General features: G+C 38.0%; 1 protein-coding gene across 1 annotated transcript in view; it reads left to right on the forward strand.

Annotated features, from left to right (window-relative positions):
* LOC132132855 (protein furry homolog) overlaps nucleotides 1-17,967 on the forward strand; it is a 50,307-nt gene that overhangs the window by 13,781 nt on the left and 18,559 nt on the right. Inside the window, exons 9-38 of the mRNA XM_059545381.1 lie at nucleotides 71-163; nucleotides 346-444; nucleotides 1,224-1,325; nucleotides 2,255-2,358; nucleotides 2,540-2,648; nucleotides 3,089-3,175; nucleotides 3,450-3,621; nucleotides 3,731-3,863; nucleotides 4,098-4,205; nucleotides 4,299-4,533; nucleotides 4,670-4,843; nucleotides 5,665-5,751; nucleotides 5,925-6,184; nucleotides 6,350-6,539; nucleotides 6,626-6,750; nucleotides 7,617-7,674; nucleotides 7,834-7,925; nucleotides 8,110-8,282; nucleotides 9,306-9,466; nucleotides 10,058-10,168; nucleotides 10,559-10,713; nucleotides 10,816-10,915; nucleotides 11,085-11,256; nucleotides 11,493-11,749; nucleotides 12,031-12,177; nucleotides 12,270-12,438; nucleotides 12,784-12,874; nucleotides 13,114-13,196; nucleotides 15,697-15,847; nucleotides 16,755-16,858. Coding sequence (XP_059401364.1) covers nucleotides 71-163; nucleotides 346-444; nucleotides 1,224-1,325; nucleotides 2,255-2,358; nucleotides 2,540-2,648; nucleotides 3,089-3,175; nucleotides 3,450-3,621; nucleotides 3,731-3,863; nucleotides 4,098-4,205; nucleotides 4,299-4,533; nucleotides 4,670-4,843; nucleotides 5,665-5,751; nucleotides 5,925-6,184; nucleotides 6,350-6,539; nucleotides 6,626-6,750; nucleotides 7,617-7,674; nucleotides 7,834-7,925; nucleotides 8,110-8,282; nucleotides 9,306-9,466; nucleotides 10,058-10,168; nucleotides 10,559-10,713; nucleotides 10,816-10,915; nucleotides 11,085-11,256; nucleotides 11,493-11,749; nucleotides 12,031-12,177; nucleotides 12,270-12,438; nucleotides 12,784-12,874; nucleotides 13,114-13,196; nucleotides 15,697-15,847; nucleotides 16,755-16,858 — 4,102 coding nt within the window. The remainder of the gene's footprint in view (nucleotides 1-70; nucleotides 164-345; nucleotides 445-1,223; nucleotides 1,326-2,254; nucleotides 2,359-2,539; nucleotides 2,649-3,088; nucleotides 3,176-3,449; nucleotides 3,622-3,730; nucleotides 3,864-4,097; nucleotides 4,206-4,298; nucleotides 4,534-4,669; nucleotides 4,844-5,664; nucleotides 5,752-5,924; nucleotides 6,185-6,349; nucleotides 6,540-6,625; nucleotides 6,751-7,616; nucleotides 7,675-7,833; nucleotides 7,926-8,109; nucleotides 8,283-9,305; nucleotides 9,467-10,057; nucleotides 10,169-10,558; nucleotides 10,714-10,815; nucleotides 10,916-11,084; nucleotides 11,257-11,492; nucleotides 11,750-12,030; nucleotides 12,178-12,269; nucleotides 12,439-12,783; nucleotides 12,875-13,113; nucleotides 13,197-15,696; nucleotides 15,848-16,754; nucleotides 16,859-17,967) is intronic.

The following is a 17,967-nucleotide window of genomic DNA, read 5'->3' on the forward strand; positions in this document are numbered from 1 at the left end:
TTGACAAACAGTGTACACTATGATAAATAAAAATCGTTCTCTTTTCTCTTTTATTGTTATATGTTTATAGGAGTGTGCTCAGTATTTCTTGGAGGTGAAAGATAAGGACATTAAACACTCTCTGGCTGGACTCTTCGTAGAGGTACTCGTCCCTGTAGCCGCAGTAAGTACAGCTGTCTCTGCTATAGTAAGCACTGCCATATTTTATAAATATTTACATTTCTTTATTATTTATGAGCTAAATTGTAATTAAAAAAAGTTTACAGAATATGCAGATTTAAATAATTTAATAATGATTTTTCTGTCCAAACTGTAACTCATACTCCACGTGATGCTTCTCTTCAGACTGTAAAGAATGAGGTGAATGTGCCCTGTTTGAGAAACTTTGTGGAAACCCTCTACGACACAACGTTAGACCTGTCGTCCAGGAAGAAACACTCGCTGGCAAGTCTTTTTTGATGCTTGAAAGCAGTAGAGGGAGATGCATTTACAGTAATTGGCTCATAGCTAACATGTTTTTGCTGTCTGTGCTGTGTCAAATTGTCTTTTCAAAATTTCAAAACTTACCATAACAACTGTTGAGTTGCATTCCCATCCCGTGGCACACGATATCTGTGTGATGTGTGTGAGTTGGGGTTTTTGACATTCTTGTTAAAGGACATAGTTTCAGTTAATTTGTTTGACAGGAAAGTACTTTCCAAAATATGTTTGAGAGCTGTGCTTCTCGAAGTGTATTTCCCAAACCCCAAATACCCATATACCCTTAAATATTTTTTTTTTTTTATAATTTACATTAATGAAATTACTAAGAGTGAATGTGCTATCAGGCATTTTCTTGGCAAATATTTTAATGAAACCATATTAACATGGTTACCCCAGTTATTTTCACGTTATTAAATTCTTATCTCCTTTAAGCTGCCTAATAATTCTTTAAAAAAAATTGTTTTGTTTTTATGTTTATGTTAATAACTTTTTGATTATAGCTTTGACTAAGCTTTCACAGTTTTATTAGTAGTAACACTTTTTGGAACTGGTATTTTTGATTGGAATCGTGGTTACCATTTAAAATGATTTCTGTAGGAACGTGTTTGTGTCAGAATTGTTACAGATATAAAGAGGTGGAGGGGAGAGACAATTTGTTGTCTTTGCTCAGTCATTAAATGATATAGTTTCTGTTAAGGACATATAATGTAATCATTGATCCGTCTTTTTTTCTTTCTCAGGCTCTGTATCCATTGGTAACGTGTCTGCTGTGTGTGAGCCAGAAGCAGATCTTTCTAAACAGATGGCACATCTTCCTCAACAACTGCCTGTCCAACCTGAAAGTGAGTCTTTGTGATCCACAAAGCTTGTGTGATACAGTAGACCTGAGAATACGGCACATTGTGAACAAGCATATTACTGCAGTTCACGTGGAAAAATGAATGCAGTTTTGTTGTGCAAGCATCATGTAAATGCAATTTCTTTTAACCGTTGGAGCCCATCAGTCATGTGCACTGATACTTAAAGTGGCAGCAGCTACAAGCAAATTGCCATTGAAAATGTGGCAAAGGGAGGGTATGAAATTGTAGGAATGTTTTGTTTGCTTGAAGGGGAGGCAGGTAGCACAGGAGAATCCTTTATCATTAGCTTTAACATCTCATTGTACTGTACATTCTGTACTCAGCACTTCAGTCTTTGTACCTGTGTGGGAGTGTGAGAGAGGCAGAATAAAAGAATGAATAAAATGAGTTGAGGAAAATGAAAGGAGGTGCAAAATAACAACCACGAAGGGCAGCACTGAAAGACTCCTTGGTAACGATGTTTGAAGATGCTGAATCTTTATTTTCAAGCATTCAGCTCTTACCTGATTTCTGTTATCTCTCAGTGTCTCTCAGTCAGTTGTCATGTTGTACTTGCAGCAGTCTTCTGCAGTTAGTCTGAGAGCTGCTGACTTGTGATGTAATGAAGATCCAGTTTGCCTCAGTGCCCACATTTGGTCAAAAGTCCAAGGAAAATTGTCCAAAAATGAAAGAACAGTTAAGGTTTAAAATATAAAAAAAAGTTGGTCAAAGTAATTTTAATCAGTTTATTTATTTTGCCAGTAAAATATCTAAACATCCTTACAATAGGATACATTTTTGATATACATGTTATATAATAATATATAATAATAATATTACACATAATAATACATGTAATATCATAAAGCATATATATTATTATTATTATTATTTTTATAACTGGAAATTATAGTCAAGTGCTCTTCTTTCAGAACAAAGACCATAAAATGGCCCGGGTGGCACTTGAATCTCTCTATCGGCTGCTGTGGGTCTACATGATCCGAATCAAATGTGAAAGCAACACTGCAACACAAAGGTAGCGTATTGAAAATCAGAAACATACAAGCCACAATTTAAGAAATATATTTGTAATATAAGAAATATAATGGATATTTCAGATGCATTACACAGTGATGAGGAAGAATAAGATTTGATGATGTTGATTCTGATGATTGACATCTGTTAATATGACATTTTTATTATTTTATCCATTCCAGCCGCCTCACCTCAATCATATCAACACTGTTCCCTAAGGGTTCACGGAGCGTCGTTCCTAGAGACATGCCGCTCAACATCTTTGTCAAGATAATTCAATTCATTGGCCAGGTTTGACACCCACACACCTATATACACATGATATGCATCTAAGAACTTAATACACTTTATGTGAAGTGACATTCAGCCAAGTATGGTGACCCATACTCAGAATTTGTGCTCTGCATTTAACCCATCCGAAATGCACACACACAGAGCAGTGAACACACACACACACTGTGAGCACACACCCGGAGCAGTGGGCAGCCATTTATGCTGCGGCGCCCGGGGAGCAGTTGGGGGTTCGGTACCTTGCTCAAGGGCACCTAAGTTGGGGTATTGAAGGTGGAGAGAGAACTGTACATGCACTCCCCCCACCCACAATTCCTGCCGGCCCGGGACTCGAACTCACAACCTTTCGATTGGGAGTCCGACTCTCTAACCATTAGGCCACGACTTCCTTTATCGTATTACACATAATAATAAAATCTTTGTTTCTTTCCTTACTACAGGAAAGGCTGGATTTTGCAATGAAAGAAATAATATGTGATCTGCTGAGTGTTGGAAAATCAGCCAAAGCTTTTAGTTTAAATCCAGAGGTAATGTTAATTACACACACAAACACACATGCATGTTTACTTCAAACGTTCTAATGTTTTTAAATAAAGCTTAATTTTAAATTCTACCTAAACCTAAAAAAAGGATTAGAATTATAGAACTAAAATAATATGTCATTTGGTGAGTGTTGGAAAAATTCTGTATAGTCAAGTAAACACATAAAAACACATTTATCCGATTAGACCGAGTTGAGATCTTGTCATGAGGAAATGCATATTTGGTTTATACTCTGATATATGTGTGGTGCGCGTCCAGAGGATGAACATTGCTCTGAGAGCATTCCTCGTCATAGCCGATAACCTGCAGCAGAAAGATGGTGAACCACCCATGCCGAACACAGGGGCCACTTTGCCTTCTGGGAACACGCTGAAGAAGAAAAAAACCTACCTCAGCAAAACTCTAACTGAGGAGGAAGCAAAACTTATAGGTCAGGCCACTTATATTGCGAACACCTTCCTGTGTGTGCCTGAGTTTATTGTTGTACATTTTGCGGTTTTTTTTTTTAAAGTCTGTATTATTTATTCCGTTCCCTGCAGGTATGGCACTGTATTATTCCCAGGTCAGGAAAGCCATTGATAACATCCTGAGGCACTTGGACAAGGAGGTTGGCCGCTGCATGATGCTCACCAATGCCCAGATGCTTAACAAGGAACCTGAGGACATGATCACGTAAGCAAAGCAGATGTGTCTGGCCTGTCTTCACCTATTATTTATCTCAGAGCATAACATGAGTGGGTGAAGGGATAGTTCACAACCAGACGAATTTTGAGTCACATTCAGCCCACACACCACACCCTGTTTGGAAAGTTTGACATTCTCTTTTTTTCCTGTTTCCTTGTGTGTTTTTTTCTGTCTCTCTCATTGTTTACTTTTGCATAACTCATCTCTTCTCTCTCTGGTCAGCGGTGAGAGAAAACCAAAAATTGACTTGTTCCGGACGTGTGTTGCCGCCATTCCCCGAATCTTGCCAGATGGCCTGTCCAAAATTGAGCTCATTGATCTCTTGGCCAGGTGAGGTTCACCATACATCCTTTGACTAAACAACCTACCATGCAATAAAAAGCTTATGTCGTCATTGATTGTCTTTCTTTTTGCGTTTTGTAGGCTGACGGTCCACATGGATGATGAACTCAGACTTATTGCCCAGAATTCCCTGCAGAGTCTGCTGCTGGACTTCTCAGACTGGCGAGAAGATGTGCTGTTTGGGTACATTAACTTCCTGCTGCGTGAAGTGCAGGACACACAGCAAGGCCTGCAGGATTCGTCTGTTAAACTGCTGCTGCATTTTCTAACACAGTGGAGGCTGGCGATACAGGCGCCTGGAAAACGTTCTGCGGAGGTATCAGCATTATGTGCCACTTGACGTTTTGCTTGAAAATGTTCTCTTTGTTGGCTATGCTTACTTAGCCAGTATAAACAGTTCTTGGAAGTTGTGGGTATGATCATGTGTATGTGTATATACTTGCTGACCTCAGAGCAGCGGGAGCTCCAGACTGCCGCCTGAGCGCAGTCCTCACTCCACGGTGCTGCACGCTGTGGAGGGTCTGGCCCTGCTGCTGCTGTGCTCCTGCCAAACCAGCACCCGCAAACTGGCTGTGTCTGTCCTCCGAGAGATACGCTGCCTGTTTACAGCCATCGGACAAGCCGAGGTGAGACGAACAGCTGGAACTTTAGCAGATTAGGCCAGAAAAACAAAACAAAAATCCATCACAACTAACTAATTAAACCAAACAGCTAATTTGAACATAACTATGCAGAACAAGGTAGAATAAACTGGACATAACAGAATATAATCTGATAGAATAGAAAAAGACAAACAGAAATAGAACAAATAAAACAGAACAGAAAATAATACCATAAAATAGAATAAGATGGATGTAGTATACTTTACAGAATAGATTCAGTTGGATTAGAAAAAGAAAGTAAAGAAATAAAAAAGACAACATGGAATAGAAAAAAGACAAGTGAATAAAAATAACAGAAAATATATAATAGAATCTGACAAAACAGAAAAATGATACAAAAGGATAACTGAATAGAAAAAATAATAGAATAGAATAGAACACTCAGAATAGAAAATGGCAATAGCATAGAAAAATTAAACTGAATAGAAAAGAACAGAACAGAATTATAACAAGTAAAATAGAACAGAAAAAGATAGTAATATAAAAACAAAAGAGTAAGATTGATTGGAAAAAGAGGATTGAATAGAAAATGAAAGAAATTGGTTCATAGTTAGAAATAATTGAAAAGATGCAGGCAATAATGAAACATTAGGTTGACTTGGCACTTAAGCTTATTGAGTGATTGTATTGAATTTGATGTGATGTGACCAGCTGAAATCATCTTAAACATGCATACACGTGCAGTGGATTGATATCAGATGTAGTACTGATCAATACTAGACCTGTTAATGTAACAAACATTATCCAACTATAGCCTTATGGATGTCATGTGATTCTGCTCTCAGGATGACGATAAATCCATGATCGAGGTTATGGACCAACTGGCCCCCAGCGTGCTGGAGAGTTTCGTCCATGTGGCCGTCTCTGACTCTGTAAGCACTTCCCATTAGCCCAGCTGATGTATTTCTGTTTGTGTATCCATACTCTCAGAATTGACCTGTACTTGCATAAAATCATAGAACTCAACAAATGTTTGTGTCTGTAGAATTATAACACTCATGCATGCTTGCTCAAGATAAGCTATTAAAATCTGTGTTCTGTGAAGGCCACCCTGCCCATGAGTCATCACGTGGACCTGCAGTGGCTGGTAGAGTGGAATGCCCGCTTGGTTAACAGCCACTATGACGTAAAGAGCCCATCTCACGTGTGGATCTTCGCCCAGTCTGTGAAGGACCCCTGGGTGCTCTGCCTGTATAGCTTTCTTAGGCCGGAGCACCTCCCTAAGCACTGCTCCACGGCGCTCAGCTATGCCTGGCCTTACGCCTTCACACGCCTACAGCTGCTTATGCCGCTTGTTGACCCAAAGTGAGTTTTTCTATTATCTTTACTCTTAAAACTTGTCATTCATAGCAGTTTTGATGATTTTTTGCATTAAAACTGTCATAAAAATCTGACTTTAAAGAATAGACAGACATTCATGTCCCCAGTGGAAATGATTTTTGACCTCCTTTCTCTGGTACTCCCTGGCAGCAGTCCCGTTTATGCCAAAAAGACCAGCACACCTGGATCAGCCGATGGCTACGTGATGCTGTGGAGGAATTACCTGATATTGTGCCTTGGTGTTGCCAAACCTAGTATCATGAGTCCAGGTCACCTGAGAGCCTCTACACCTGAAATCATGGCAACCACACCTGATGGCAGTGTCACGTATGACAACAAGGTATGTTATGTCCATAGTAGGACAATCATGAATTGGAAAACAAAAGAACTGTGACGTCATGAGTCCGTGTATGTGTTAATGTTCAGGTGATAGGCACACCATCAGTGGCATGGCTCCTGAAACAGCTGGTTCCTCTCATGAGATCGGAGAGTTTAGAGATCACAGAGTCTCTCGTCCTAGGCTTTGGGCGAACAAATTCCCTTGTGTTCAGGTATTGTTTTTAATTAAAAAACTTCTATCTTAGTCTAATAAGCTATTTAGCATAATTTTCTCCAAAAACAGATTTTCATATTTTTCATAGTTATTTCCTAAACCAGGGCAGTTTTACAACAGATATATCAAAGAACTCTGGCAACCACTGTTGTGTCTTTTAACACACAGCAAGGGAGCTTTGAAAAATTTGAAAAGTTTGAGAACAGCAAATGAATATAGCAGCAAGTAATGTGTGTCAAACAAAATAGCAGCAATGATTGTTATTCCATTCTGACATGTGCCGTTACTTAGAAGTGGACAAACATCTAAAGATTCTATAAGACGCAGTCTAATGAAGCACAGGCAGTATCGTTATTCTTAACTAAATCTAAAACTATTAAAATAGTTTCCAGTCATTTGAATAAAGTTGTAATAAAATATTAATATTTGATAAAACATTTAAAAATTCAATGAAATTAGAAATGCTGCCTTCCCAGCTAACTGAAAAAACTTTTAAGTTAAAGTACTGAAATGACTAAACCTGGAAAAAGAAATTAAAGCTAAAAATAAATATGAGAAAAATCATGAAAGCAGATATATTTAATAAAAACTGAAAATATAAAAATAAAAGGTAATTCAAAATATGAATAAAGACTTTAATAGTATATAAAATACTACAATAACTCTGAGCAGAAACTATTTATTGTAACTTTTCAACCTTAGACCTTATCAATTTTAATTTTGTTATGAATTCATAGCAACACATTGCAGAATAAAAGGTTATTCATACCAAAATTTGGAGCCAAAATATATTTATGAAAATATTTATGTTGCTTTCAAGTTGTGGGTTTCTCATTACTGTTTCATACATGTGTGTTTGATTAGGGAGCTGGTGGAAGAACTCCATCCTCTAATGAAAGAAGCTCTGGAGAGGAGGCCTGAGGTAAGTGCTCTGTCCTAACGCAGCTCTTTGGAAACTTTGGAAACCCAGTAGATAACATAGTGTGTATTGTTGGGTCCATAGTGCAGTGGCAATATGAGTTCATGCACTTTTTACATTTAAATTGAGCTATCTTTTTTTTCTTACTTTCTGTCTCTGTAGAATAAGAAGCGTAGAGAGCGAAGAGATCTGCTCCGGCTGCAGCTGCTGCGTATCTTTGAGCTACTTGCTGACTCAGGGGTCATCAGTGACAGGTGAACAAGTCCGCTCACCCCAGACCTGTTTTGTAGACTTATGTAGTCAAATCCTGGGTTTTGCTTTTTAAGCATATCTTCTTTCACAACAAAGTCTTTGAAATCTGTTGGATTAAAACGGGTAAAGGGAAAGTCTTGTAAAAATCCCTTGTGCATCTGTTTTACTCTGTTTTTTTCTCTGCAGTACCAATGGGGCATTGGAACGAGATTCCCTGGCTCTAGGAGCCCTTTTTCTGGAGTATGTGGATTTCACCCGGATGCTCTTAGAAGCAGAGAATGACAAAGAGCTGGACATTTTGAAAGACATGAGAGCTCATTTCAGTGGAATGGTGGCAAACCTCATCCAGTGTGTTCCAGGTAAAACATGGAGAAAATACTTTGAACATCCCTAAACTATTTCAGGATTTCAATCACAAATGTTCTCTCCATTAGCATCTCAAATATCTTTCCCAGTGTACAATAAATACTCAAAGTACTCCCAAAGACTATAATGAGAGCAGGTCAGATATTTTGGCTGATATAATAGATCCGTTGATATACGGGTATTGGTGTCTAAGGTTATCTAAACATGCCGCCTTTTCAAAGGCTCAGTAGGCTCTAACACGAATGAGTCACTTATTAGAGGCCCAGGAGCAAAGCTATGAATAGAACTGTTCTGGCTCTGATTAATACGTGCCTCAGACCAGCAGAGCACAACATTCCCTCTAACACACAGCCTACGTAAGCCCTGTAGAAGCCCTGCGTCACAGCCAGCTCTCATATTTAAAAACTGGTTGTGATGCAGGGCTCTTTAGTGTATTGACATACTGAAAAAAATTGATGGATATTGCTATTTTTTATGAATAAATACAACAAACTCATATGTGCACATTTTAGAGCTTTCAATTCATCAGCAAAAATAAAAATTGTATCACCGTTTCCACAAAAGTATTAAATATTATGCAATATAATCCGTTTCCACAAAAGTATTAAATATTATGCAATATAATTTTAATAAAATTTTATCACCGTTTCCACAAAAGTATTAAATATTATGTAATATAATTTGAATAAATGTTTATTGATTACCAAACCATCAATGGCTTCTGAAAAAAATAGCTTTGCCATAATAGGAATAAATGATCATTTTGAGATATATTAACATAGAAAAAAGTTATTTTAAATTGTAAAAATATTTCACTATTAGCTTTGGTTAGCATAAGAATTATCTTTTTAAAGCATTAAAAATCTTACTGTCCCATCATACTGTGTAGTGTACATACCTTTGAATAATACAAGTTAATTTTAGATATTAAGTTTTACACTGTACCATGCTGAGAGTAAAAAAAAGATATTGTAATAATAATGTTCCTCAGGTCTCATTTGTGTTTTTCTCTTTAGTCCACAACAGGCGGTTATTGTTTCCCCAGCAGAGCTTGAGGCATCACCTCTTCATTCTCTTTAGTCAGTGGGCCGGACCCTTCAGTGTCATGTTCACACCTCTGGACCGCTATAGTGATCGCAACCACCAGATCACACGCTACCAGTACTGTGCTTTGAAGGTAAACCCAGATTTGAAAAAAATCTGCTCAATGACATCTCAGAGAATCACCATTACGGCATTTTATCAAATAAGTCTTTACCCCTTCATACCTGGCATATAGAAATATCTTGCAATTTAAGAGAACTGAGGAAGTTTTGAATTTGCCCTCACAATTCGGTGCCATTCATCTCTTCGGAAGGAACAAAAGATAGAGTTTTTTTAACAGCACTAAATCAAGTGGAAACGTCTGAAATTCAGTCTGGAAAGTACCTGTATGCTCAATTAACAACTGGTGGATGTCTTGCGGAAAATTCCCCAAGCTCTCTCTCTGCACCTTCTTTGTCCAAAAAGGCATGCACTTGGCAGCTCTGACCTTTATTTAGTAAAAGGCGTGAAATGACTATTCTGTGTGTCACAATGTAAGACAGAATTCACTTGTGTGTAAAGTTTAGGAGCAGTGTGTAATTTCAGTCTCATGATGAAGATTCACTTTAAAGTCTTATTCCTTTCAGAACTGTGGTTTGTCCACATGCTTCAAACCATTGAGCTCTGATATGAGATGTTCTTTGATGTAATGCTGCGTTTGTGTGTGTACACTGTTTGTTGTCAGGCTATGTCAGCGGTATTATGTTGTGGCCCTGTGTTCGATAACGTGGGCCTTTCTTCAGACGGATACCTGTACAAATGGCTGGACAATATATTAGCCTGCCATGATATACGGGTAAGCATTCACTTGCTATTTCTTTATTGCTGGAAAGGTTCCTGTCTCAGCTGTAGTCCTTGTCTTAACCTGTTGATGCTGAACAGGCATCCTGTTTAAATGTTATAGCAGCTTTTCATCAGGTTTAATACCTGTCATTAAAACTAAAACAACAAGCCTCTCAGGATTGGCCTGTGAACATATTTTGTTTTATTTGTTTTATGGCTTTATTGACTTTATTGGTTCTGGGTTGTCAGCCATTTTAATTAGTTTTATCTTATTTGTTTAGGCCTGCAATTAAAGTTGAAATTAATGACTGTCATATTGGAATAACTTTTATTATGCTTTTTTTGATTATGGAAAAAGCACACATTTAAACACTCACGCTTCTATCACCGCCCTGGGCTACAGGTGCATCGGCTGGGCTGTGAGGTTGTTATCTTGCTCCTGGAACTGAACCCAGATCAGGTGAATCTTTTTAACTGGGCTGTGGATCGCTGCTTCACTGGATCATACCAGCTCGCTTCAGGGTGCTTCAAAGCTATTGCTACTGTGTGTGGTAGCAGGTAATGAGAGCCTTCATCATTGGCAAGGTTACCTTGTTTTCAGAAAGCATGTCATACTTTTTTTTTTTAATCTGTGTTTTTTTTTTCTTTCTTCCTTTTCAGGAATTATCCGTGTGACATTGTAACCCTTTTGAATCTGGTGTTGTTTAAGTCATCTGACACAAGTAGAGAGATTTACGAGATATCCATGCAGCTCATGCAGGTATCTGATTTTTTTTTTTCCAAGTCAGAGTTCAAGTCAAGTTCAGATTTTTATTTGATTTTCTTGTATTTTCAATAGCTGAAAGATTTATTTATTTTTAATATACTTTTTTTAATACTAGTTTTCTCTACAAAATATTTTTTGCCCATTTTCTTTCTTTGTCATTCAGGTTCTGGAGTCCAAGTTGTCCGTTTACTCAAAAAGGACTGTGGGACAAAAATCAGGAAATATCCTGTATGGCACACATGGTCCTTTACCACCACTATACAGCGTTTCTCTCTTCCAGCTCTCAAACCAGCTGGCCTGCATGTATCCAGAACTGACCCTGCCTCTCTTCTCAGGTAAGGTGTGAATGTCTGTGTCTGTGACACACTTACTCATGCTTTACAAGGAATACCTCTTAGCCTGATGTTTGGATGTGTCACCAAACTGTTGCCCTACCAGAAACAAATAAACACCTACTGTACATGCAAAAGAATGGGCTTGGTAGAGCGTGCTCTGTTATTGTAATGCAGCTCAAATTTTCAACTAAACCTGCCCACTTAGTTTTTTATCCACAATCATCTGTCACATGTAGAGGTCAGCCAGAGGTTCCCCACCACTCACCCTAACGGCAGACAGATCATGCTGACCTACCTGCTGCCGTGGCTGAATAACATAGAGCTGGTGGATACAGGACTGCTCCCCCCAACCTCCAGCCCATGCACTCCAGAGGAAGAGGCTCGTGGCCAGGCTGACAACCTGGGAATCACCCACAGGCTCAAAGGCAACGGCTGGGGCTCTCTGCAGGCCACCTCACTGGTCCTAAACAACCTCATGTTCATGACTGCAAAGGTGAGAGGCGCTTCACTATTGCGTAAATATCCAGTTGTGGTAATGACTCAACTCATACAAAAGAAAAGAAAAAATAAAAGCTCTTTAATATCTCAGTTGATTCTACTAAACTGAAAATAGATGATGAAGAGGAAGACCAAATTATGATTATTTAGGATGTTTATGCAAAAATTATTCCCAATTATTATTCAGTTCTATAATACAGTGCTGAAAAGTGTCGAAAAATGGCCCCTTTAAAAAATCGACAATCAACTAAGATGATTTATATGGCTTCTTATCAGTATGGAGATGAAGTCCCAGGTCCTGAGATGGAGAATGCCTGGAATGCTCTTGTGGCCAATGACAAGTGGAGTAACAACCTGAGAATAACGCTGCAGTTCCTCATAAGCTTGTGCGGAGTCAGCAGTGACACTACACTGCTGCCATATGTAAGGAAAACACACATATGGACACTCTTAACCAACATTGTTATTTTATTAGACATTTATAATGGACTAAATTTGTTTTGAACTGTTTTTAGATTAAAAAAGTGGTGATATATCTGTGTCGGAACAACACCATTCAGACCATGGAGGAGCTGCTCTTTGAGCTTCAGCAGACAGACCCAGTAAACCCAGTGGTCCTACACTGTGACAACCCACCATTTTACCGTTTCGTTGCCAGCAACAAGACCTCCGTTGTGGCCTCAGGTGAGGCACATATGGTCCACATATTTTAGCAGCATTTATTTTTTCTGAGTGCAGTGTCAGAAGAAAAGTGTATTCCTGAATAGATTTTTAAAACAAAGGTCTAAAATTTATAAATTGTTGGAAGCACTATTCAATTAATAATTACTTCAGTCTATAGATTTACATATGGGTGCTTATAAATGCAGTACTAGCTCTGTTGAGCAGTGACTGTCCTCTGCTTTGGTCCATCCAGTTTCAGAAGCCTGGGTTGTACTGTATAGAATGCTGTGAATCTCATAACCCAATGTACCGTATGGTTATTCTCTAATAATGATTGAATAATCAGTGTTTTGTTTGTTTGCAAAGGCACAACATCTAGCAGTAATACAGTAGTACCTGGGCAAGAAAATTTCCAGGAGACAGATGAGGGAAAGATCACTAGAGAGAATGAAGAGAGGTACATCTTTCTGCATGTAACGTTGATTTCCTTAAATATGGAGAGAGGCTTATTATTTTTTACATATTTTATTATTTCTTTGATACAGTAAATTCTCCACCACATATGGGCTGTACCATGTTTATGATGTATAAGTAGGCAGCTACTAGGTTGTTAAACAGCCCATTTATACATGTTAAGTCAATATGCATGTGCATTTTATGTTCCCTAACATGTGTTTTGTCCACACATTTTCTCAGGTTGAGCAGCAGAGCCCGGGCTCATAACCGTCTGGAATCACGCTACAGCAACAGCTCAGGAGGTTCTTACGATGAAGAGAAAAGTAAGTTCTTCATCTGACCTGTATTATGGACATAGTTAGGGACAACTTTGAGGCTCATAGTACAGTTTGTGCAACTCCAGACTTTATAGGTTACAGTCAGTAATTCTCCAGATTACAAGAACAGAGCAACAGATGGATCACAGCTGACAATCCACACTCTGACACATACAGTACAAATAAGGATACATTTACACTCATTGTTTTACAGCTTCAAATTTCTAACAGCTGACAACTGTACATGTGACTTACCATTTGGCGTATACTGTATATACAAATAATACATGCTCACTAGAGCATTGTGTCTCTGTATTAAGGAATTCGGTACTGAAATTAAGGTCACGACACATGCTTTTGTCTGTATATTCTCTCATGCATGTGCATGTCAACCAGTTGTGCACTAATATTTGCGAGTTTTGGGTGTGGGAACTGCCAGCTTTTGTCCTGCCTACATATCTGTCATGACAGCTGATGGACGAGTGGCTAGATGGTAGCTCTATTGGAGATGAATGATTATGGAAGCAAATGGGTAGCAATATTCAATTTGGGATGTAATATGCAAAATGACAATGCAATATGTAAAATGACAATGCATTTCTGTATTTACATTTACATTTTCCAATACATTTGTGCAACGTTTGGTGCAAAATGAAAATGAAAATTTAATTTCATAATTTTCATTTGCCATTTCATACACCAGTTTTAATATGTAAAATGAATACTAATTTTAACACTTTATAAGTTGCAAAATTAAAATGAAAATGTATTACAGAAATTATTAGATATGTCTAACATGTTCAAGCCAAAACTGTGGCAAAATTATCATTTAAATGCTATTTTTCTTAAATGCATTAACACTCACAGTCAAGACACTTATGATTGCATTTTCATTCAATGTCCCGCAATGAATGTAGCAAAATTCAATGTGCACATTGAAAATGCATTCCGAGCCGATCAAGTGTCCGCCCCCTCGCGCCATGTCAATCACTGCGTGAACAAGGCGGGGCTTGCAGAAGATCAGAGACTCAAATCTCAAGAAGAGGATTCAAGTGAGAGAACATGGACAAGACAGTTGGTCCGTGTACGTTTTGATCATTTCGGTTTATGGCTTCAATATTTCATTCGCACTTGTGGGCGGAGCTGAAACGCTGCTTTCATCTGATTGGTCGAATCGCTCCACCTTAAGCTCGGTCTTTTCATTCTTTCAGGCAGAATAAGAGCCAGTGCGAGTGAAGCACTGTAATGCCTGAAACTACACTCACTGTTAATTAGCATAATATTTGAATCAGATGTAGCTGGGCACATAATTCGTAATGAAATATTGAAGCCATAAACTGAAATGATCAAAACGTACATGGACAAACTGTCTTGTCCATGTTCTCTCTCATTTGAATCCTCTTCTTGAGATTTGAGTCTCTTGACTTTCTGCAAGCCCCGCCTTGTTCACGCAGTGATTGACATGGTGCGAGGGGGCGGACACTTGATCGGCTCGGAATGCATTTTCAATGTGCACATTGAATTTTGCTACATTCATTGCGGGACATTGAATGAAAATGCAATCGTAAGTGTCTTGACTGTGAGTGTTAATGCATTTAAGAAAAATAGCATTTAAATAATCATTTTGCCACAGTTTTTGCTTGAACATGTTATACATATCTAATCATTTCTGTAATACATTTTCATTTTAATTTTGCAACTTATAAAGCGTTACAATTAGTATTTATTTTACATATTAAAACTGGTGTATGAAATGGCAAATGAAAATTATGTAATTTAATTTTAATTTTAATTTTGCACTAAACGTTGCACAAATGTATTGGAAAATGTAAATGTAAATACAGAAATGCATTGTCATTTTACATATTGCATTGTCATTTTGCATATTACATCCCAAATTGAATATTGCTACCCATATGCTTCCATAAATGATAAGATAATTTCCTGATGTGCTCTAAATCAACTCATCACACCACATGGTCATATGAAATGACAGACTGAAATTACTCTTCAATTCAATTAATTAATTCATTAAAATGTATTATTATTTTTTTTTTTTATGTATTAATCATTTTTCATTCTAAATTGTCAGCTAATTTAGAATTATTATTTTTTAATTAATATAAGGATAAACAATAACATTATATTATACTTTAAGATAGCAGACATTTCAAGAACATTTTAGAAATATTTCCTGATTTATTTACTTTAATTGTTTGTGAAGCTATGGACACATTTCAAAATGTCCCCTTTCATATGGCTTTCTGGAATGCTTGATTCTGATTGGTCAGTCCCAGCATTCTGTAGTCAAATATTGTTGTATAGTGGTGCTAAACTGTATATTTGACTCGTGTGCCTTACAAAGCTGTGCCAGTTTCATATCTTTCACATCACTCTGTGGTCAATGCTTTCTGAAGTCAATGTTTATTGCCCATTTATTATATTATAGTTCTGTTTTACTGTAATGCCCAGCTGATTTTTTGATGCCTATTGTGTGTTTTAAAAGATGACCCTTTGCCTCCATATGCTGCCTGGTTGATAAGTGTATTGGAAAGTAACAGACCTCAGCCTCTTCCCATGCCTGTGAACGGAGGCTGTTGGGCCCCGCTGGTGGACTACCTGCCTGAGACCATCACCCCACGGGGACCCCTTCACAGGTACCACCCGAGCCTTCCTTCTGCTTTTTACTTCCTTTGCATTTTAATGAAGTCAGCCTAAATGAGATCTTAAAATGTCTTAAACTCACAAAGCATTTACACAGACATATATGGATTCACACCATGAACTCATCCTTACAGAGTTTCTTTTGTTCACGTGCAGCAGATGGATTTTATTAAGCCAGTCCCATAAAACCCACTTGTGTTAGTTTGCTGTAGTATTTTACAGCAGTCAGCCACAACTCTGTTTTGTTTACAAGAGAGGAACTGTTGTTGTATTACCATGACAGCAGTTCTACCGGCATCCTTCTGACGTTTGCTGATTTTTCAGGAGGGAGTTGCAGATGGTCAGGCATGCATCAGGGGTGGTGCAACAACATATTTGGGATTTTTATAAGTAATTTAATATAATCTGTCAAGTTCATCAGATCTGTGCAGACTCACGCTGACACCTGAAAAGGAAGATATACATCACAACTCATGAGTTATTGAAAATATGATAAGAATTAGATAACAGGAATACCTGGTAAAAATAAACTATCCTCTGTGTTTTCTGTCTAGATATCCACAAGCCAAATAAAAAGCCATCTGTATATACCAGTTGGTAATTTCAAGGATCTTGAATTTAATTAGGGGATTCATAGTCACAGGTGTGCTTAACCCGGTTTGCCTTCATTTTAGGCCTTTTTGCCATTTTGATAAAATAGCAAAGAGAGGATGGGAAATAATGGACCGAAGAGATGCTCTCAAGATTGTGAAATGTTGCATGCCAGATTCAAACTTGCATGGTTCACATGAGCACTGGGCCACAATTCTCTTATAGTAAATATGTACAACTTTCAGTGGATGCTACAACCAATCAGGTTTAGTATGTAACACTGTTTTTGTTGCATGTTTGTGCCGGCAGGTGTAACATAGCTGTGATCTTCATGACGGAGATGGTTGTGGACCACAGTGTGAGAGAAGACTGGGCACTACACCTGCCACTGCTTCTTCATGCTCTCTTCCTAGGTAGGCACTCTTTTATTTCCTCTCTCACATCTTTTCTTTGTCTCACCTTTTTTTTTTACATTGCTATTTAAATGTGAAAAAATCCCTGATTCTATACTGTGCCTTTTTTAATTAAAAGATGTGAGGGACTGTATGTTTGTGTCTGGGTGTCTATCTGTGAGAACGCATTCACATATTTGCTCTGGTCTATATAGTGGCCGCATTCTCCACTGTAATTCAGTCTGTCTGAATAACTGCTGAAATTCAAGAAATGTGAAAAATGTCTGTGATGGAAAACGTGGCTGAGAAGGAAAGAAAGTGGGGGCTGGTGAAATGCCATCTACTCATGGCTTATCTCTCTCAGACTCTTGATGTCGTCAGCATTGTCCCACAACATGTTTCTCTTTTTGACTAGAGGCACACCTGTGATATTTAGATTTTTAGATATTTAGATTTAGAATATAAAACGCGACAGTGTTCAATTTCTCAACACCTTTTTTTTAACCCCTTTACTTGCAAACATCGCCGACGGCCCCAGTTTATTGTTGTTTCACTTTCACAGCATGTTAAACATCACTCTCTTACTTGATCTGGACAAACTGTGCATCAATTGAAAGTTTAAAGACTCTAGCTTCGATATTTGACCAATATTTTGATAAAACATTGTTGCAGTGACAGTTATTTAGTAATTTATGTCAGGAGTGCAAAATAACAAATCCGTATTGTGCCACATTTTTAATAGAAATTCACCACTCATTCATATTCAGTCACGTCTGCAGCGGTTTATTTGTGTTCACATAGACTCACTGAACAGCGTCAATAAGGATTATAGACCAAAGATGCATATCCGCGGGGATATATGGATATATTTACTGATGTTTACTTCATATTTCTTCAGACAGAATCGTCATTTCTATTCATTTTCCACTGATTTACGCGATCTGCAGTGTTGCCAGATCTCGCGAGACAAATAAGCAACCAGGCCTGTGAAAACAAGCCCAAAACAGCCCCCCCCCCCCCCCCCCCCAGGTTCTGGGAAGAGAAAAATAAATAAACTATGTGCATGGTTTTACAATTCGTGGGGACGGATTTTAAACAGTGGGTACAGACTGTCAATTTACATCCATGTG

This window comes from Carassius carassius, chromosome 49, assembly GCF_963082965.1.
Source record: "Carassius carassius chromosome 49, fCarCar2.1, whole genome shotgun sequence".
Lineage (NCBI taxonomy): Eukaryota > Metazoa > Chordata > Actinopteri > Cypriniformes > Cyprinidae > Carassius > Carassius carassius.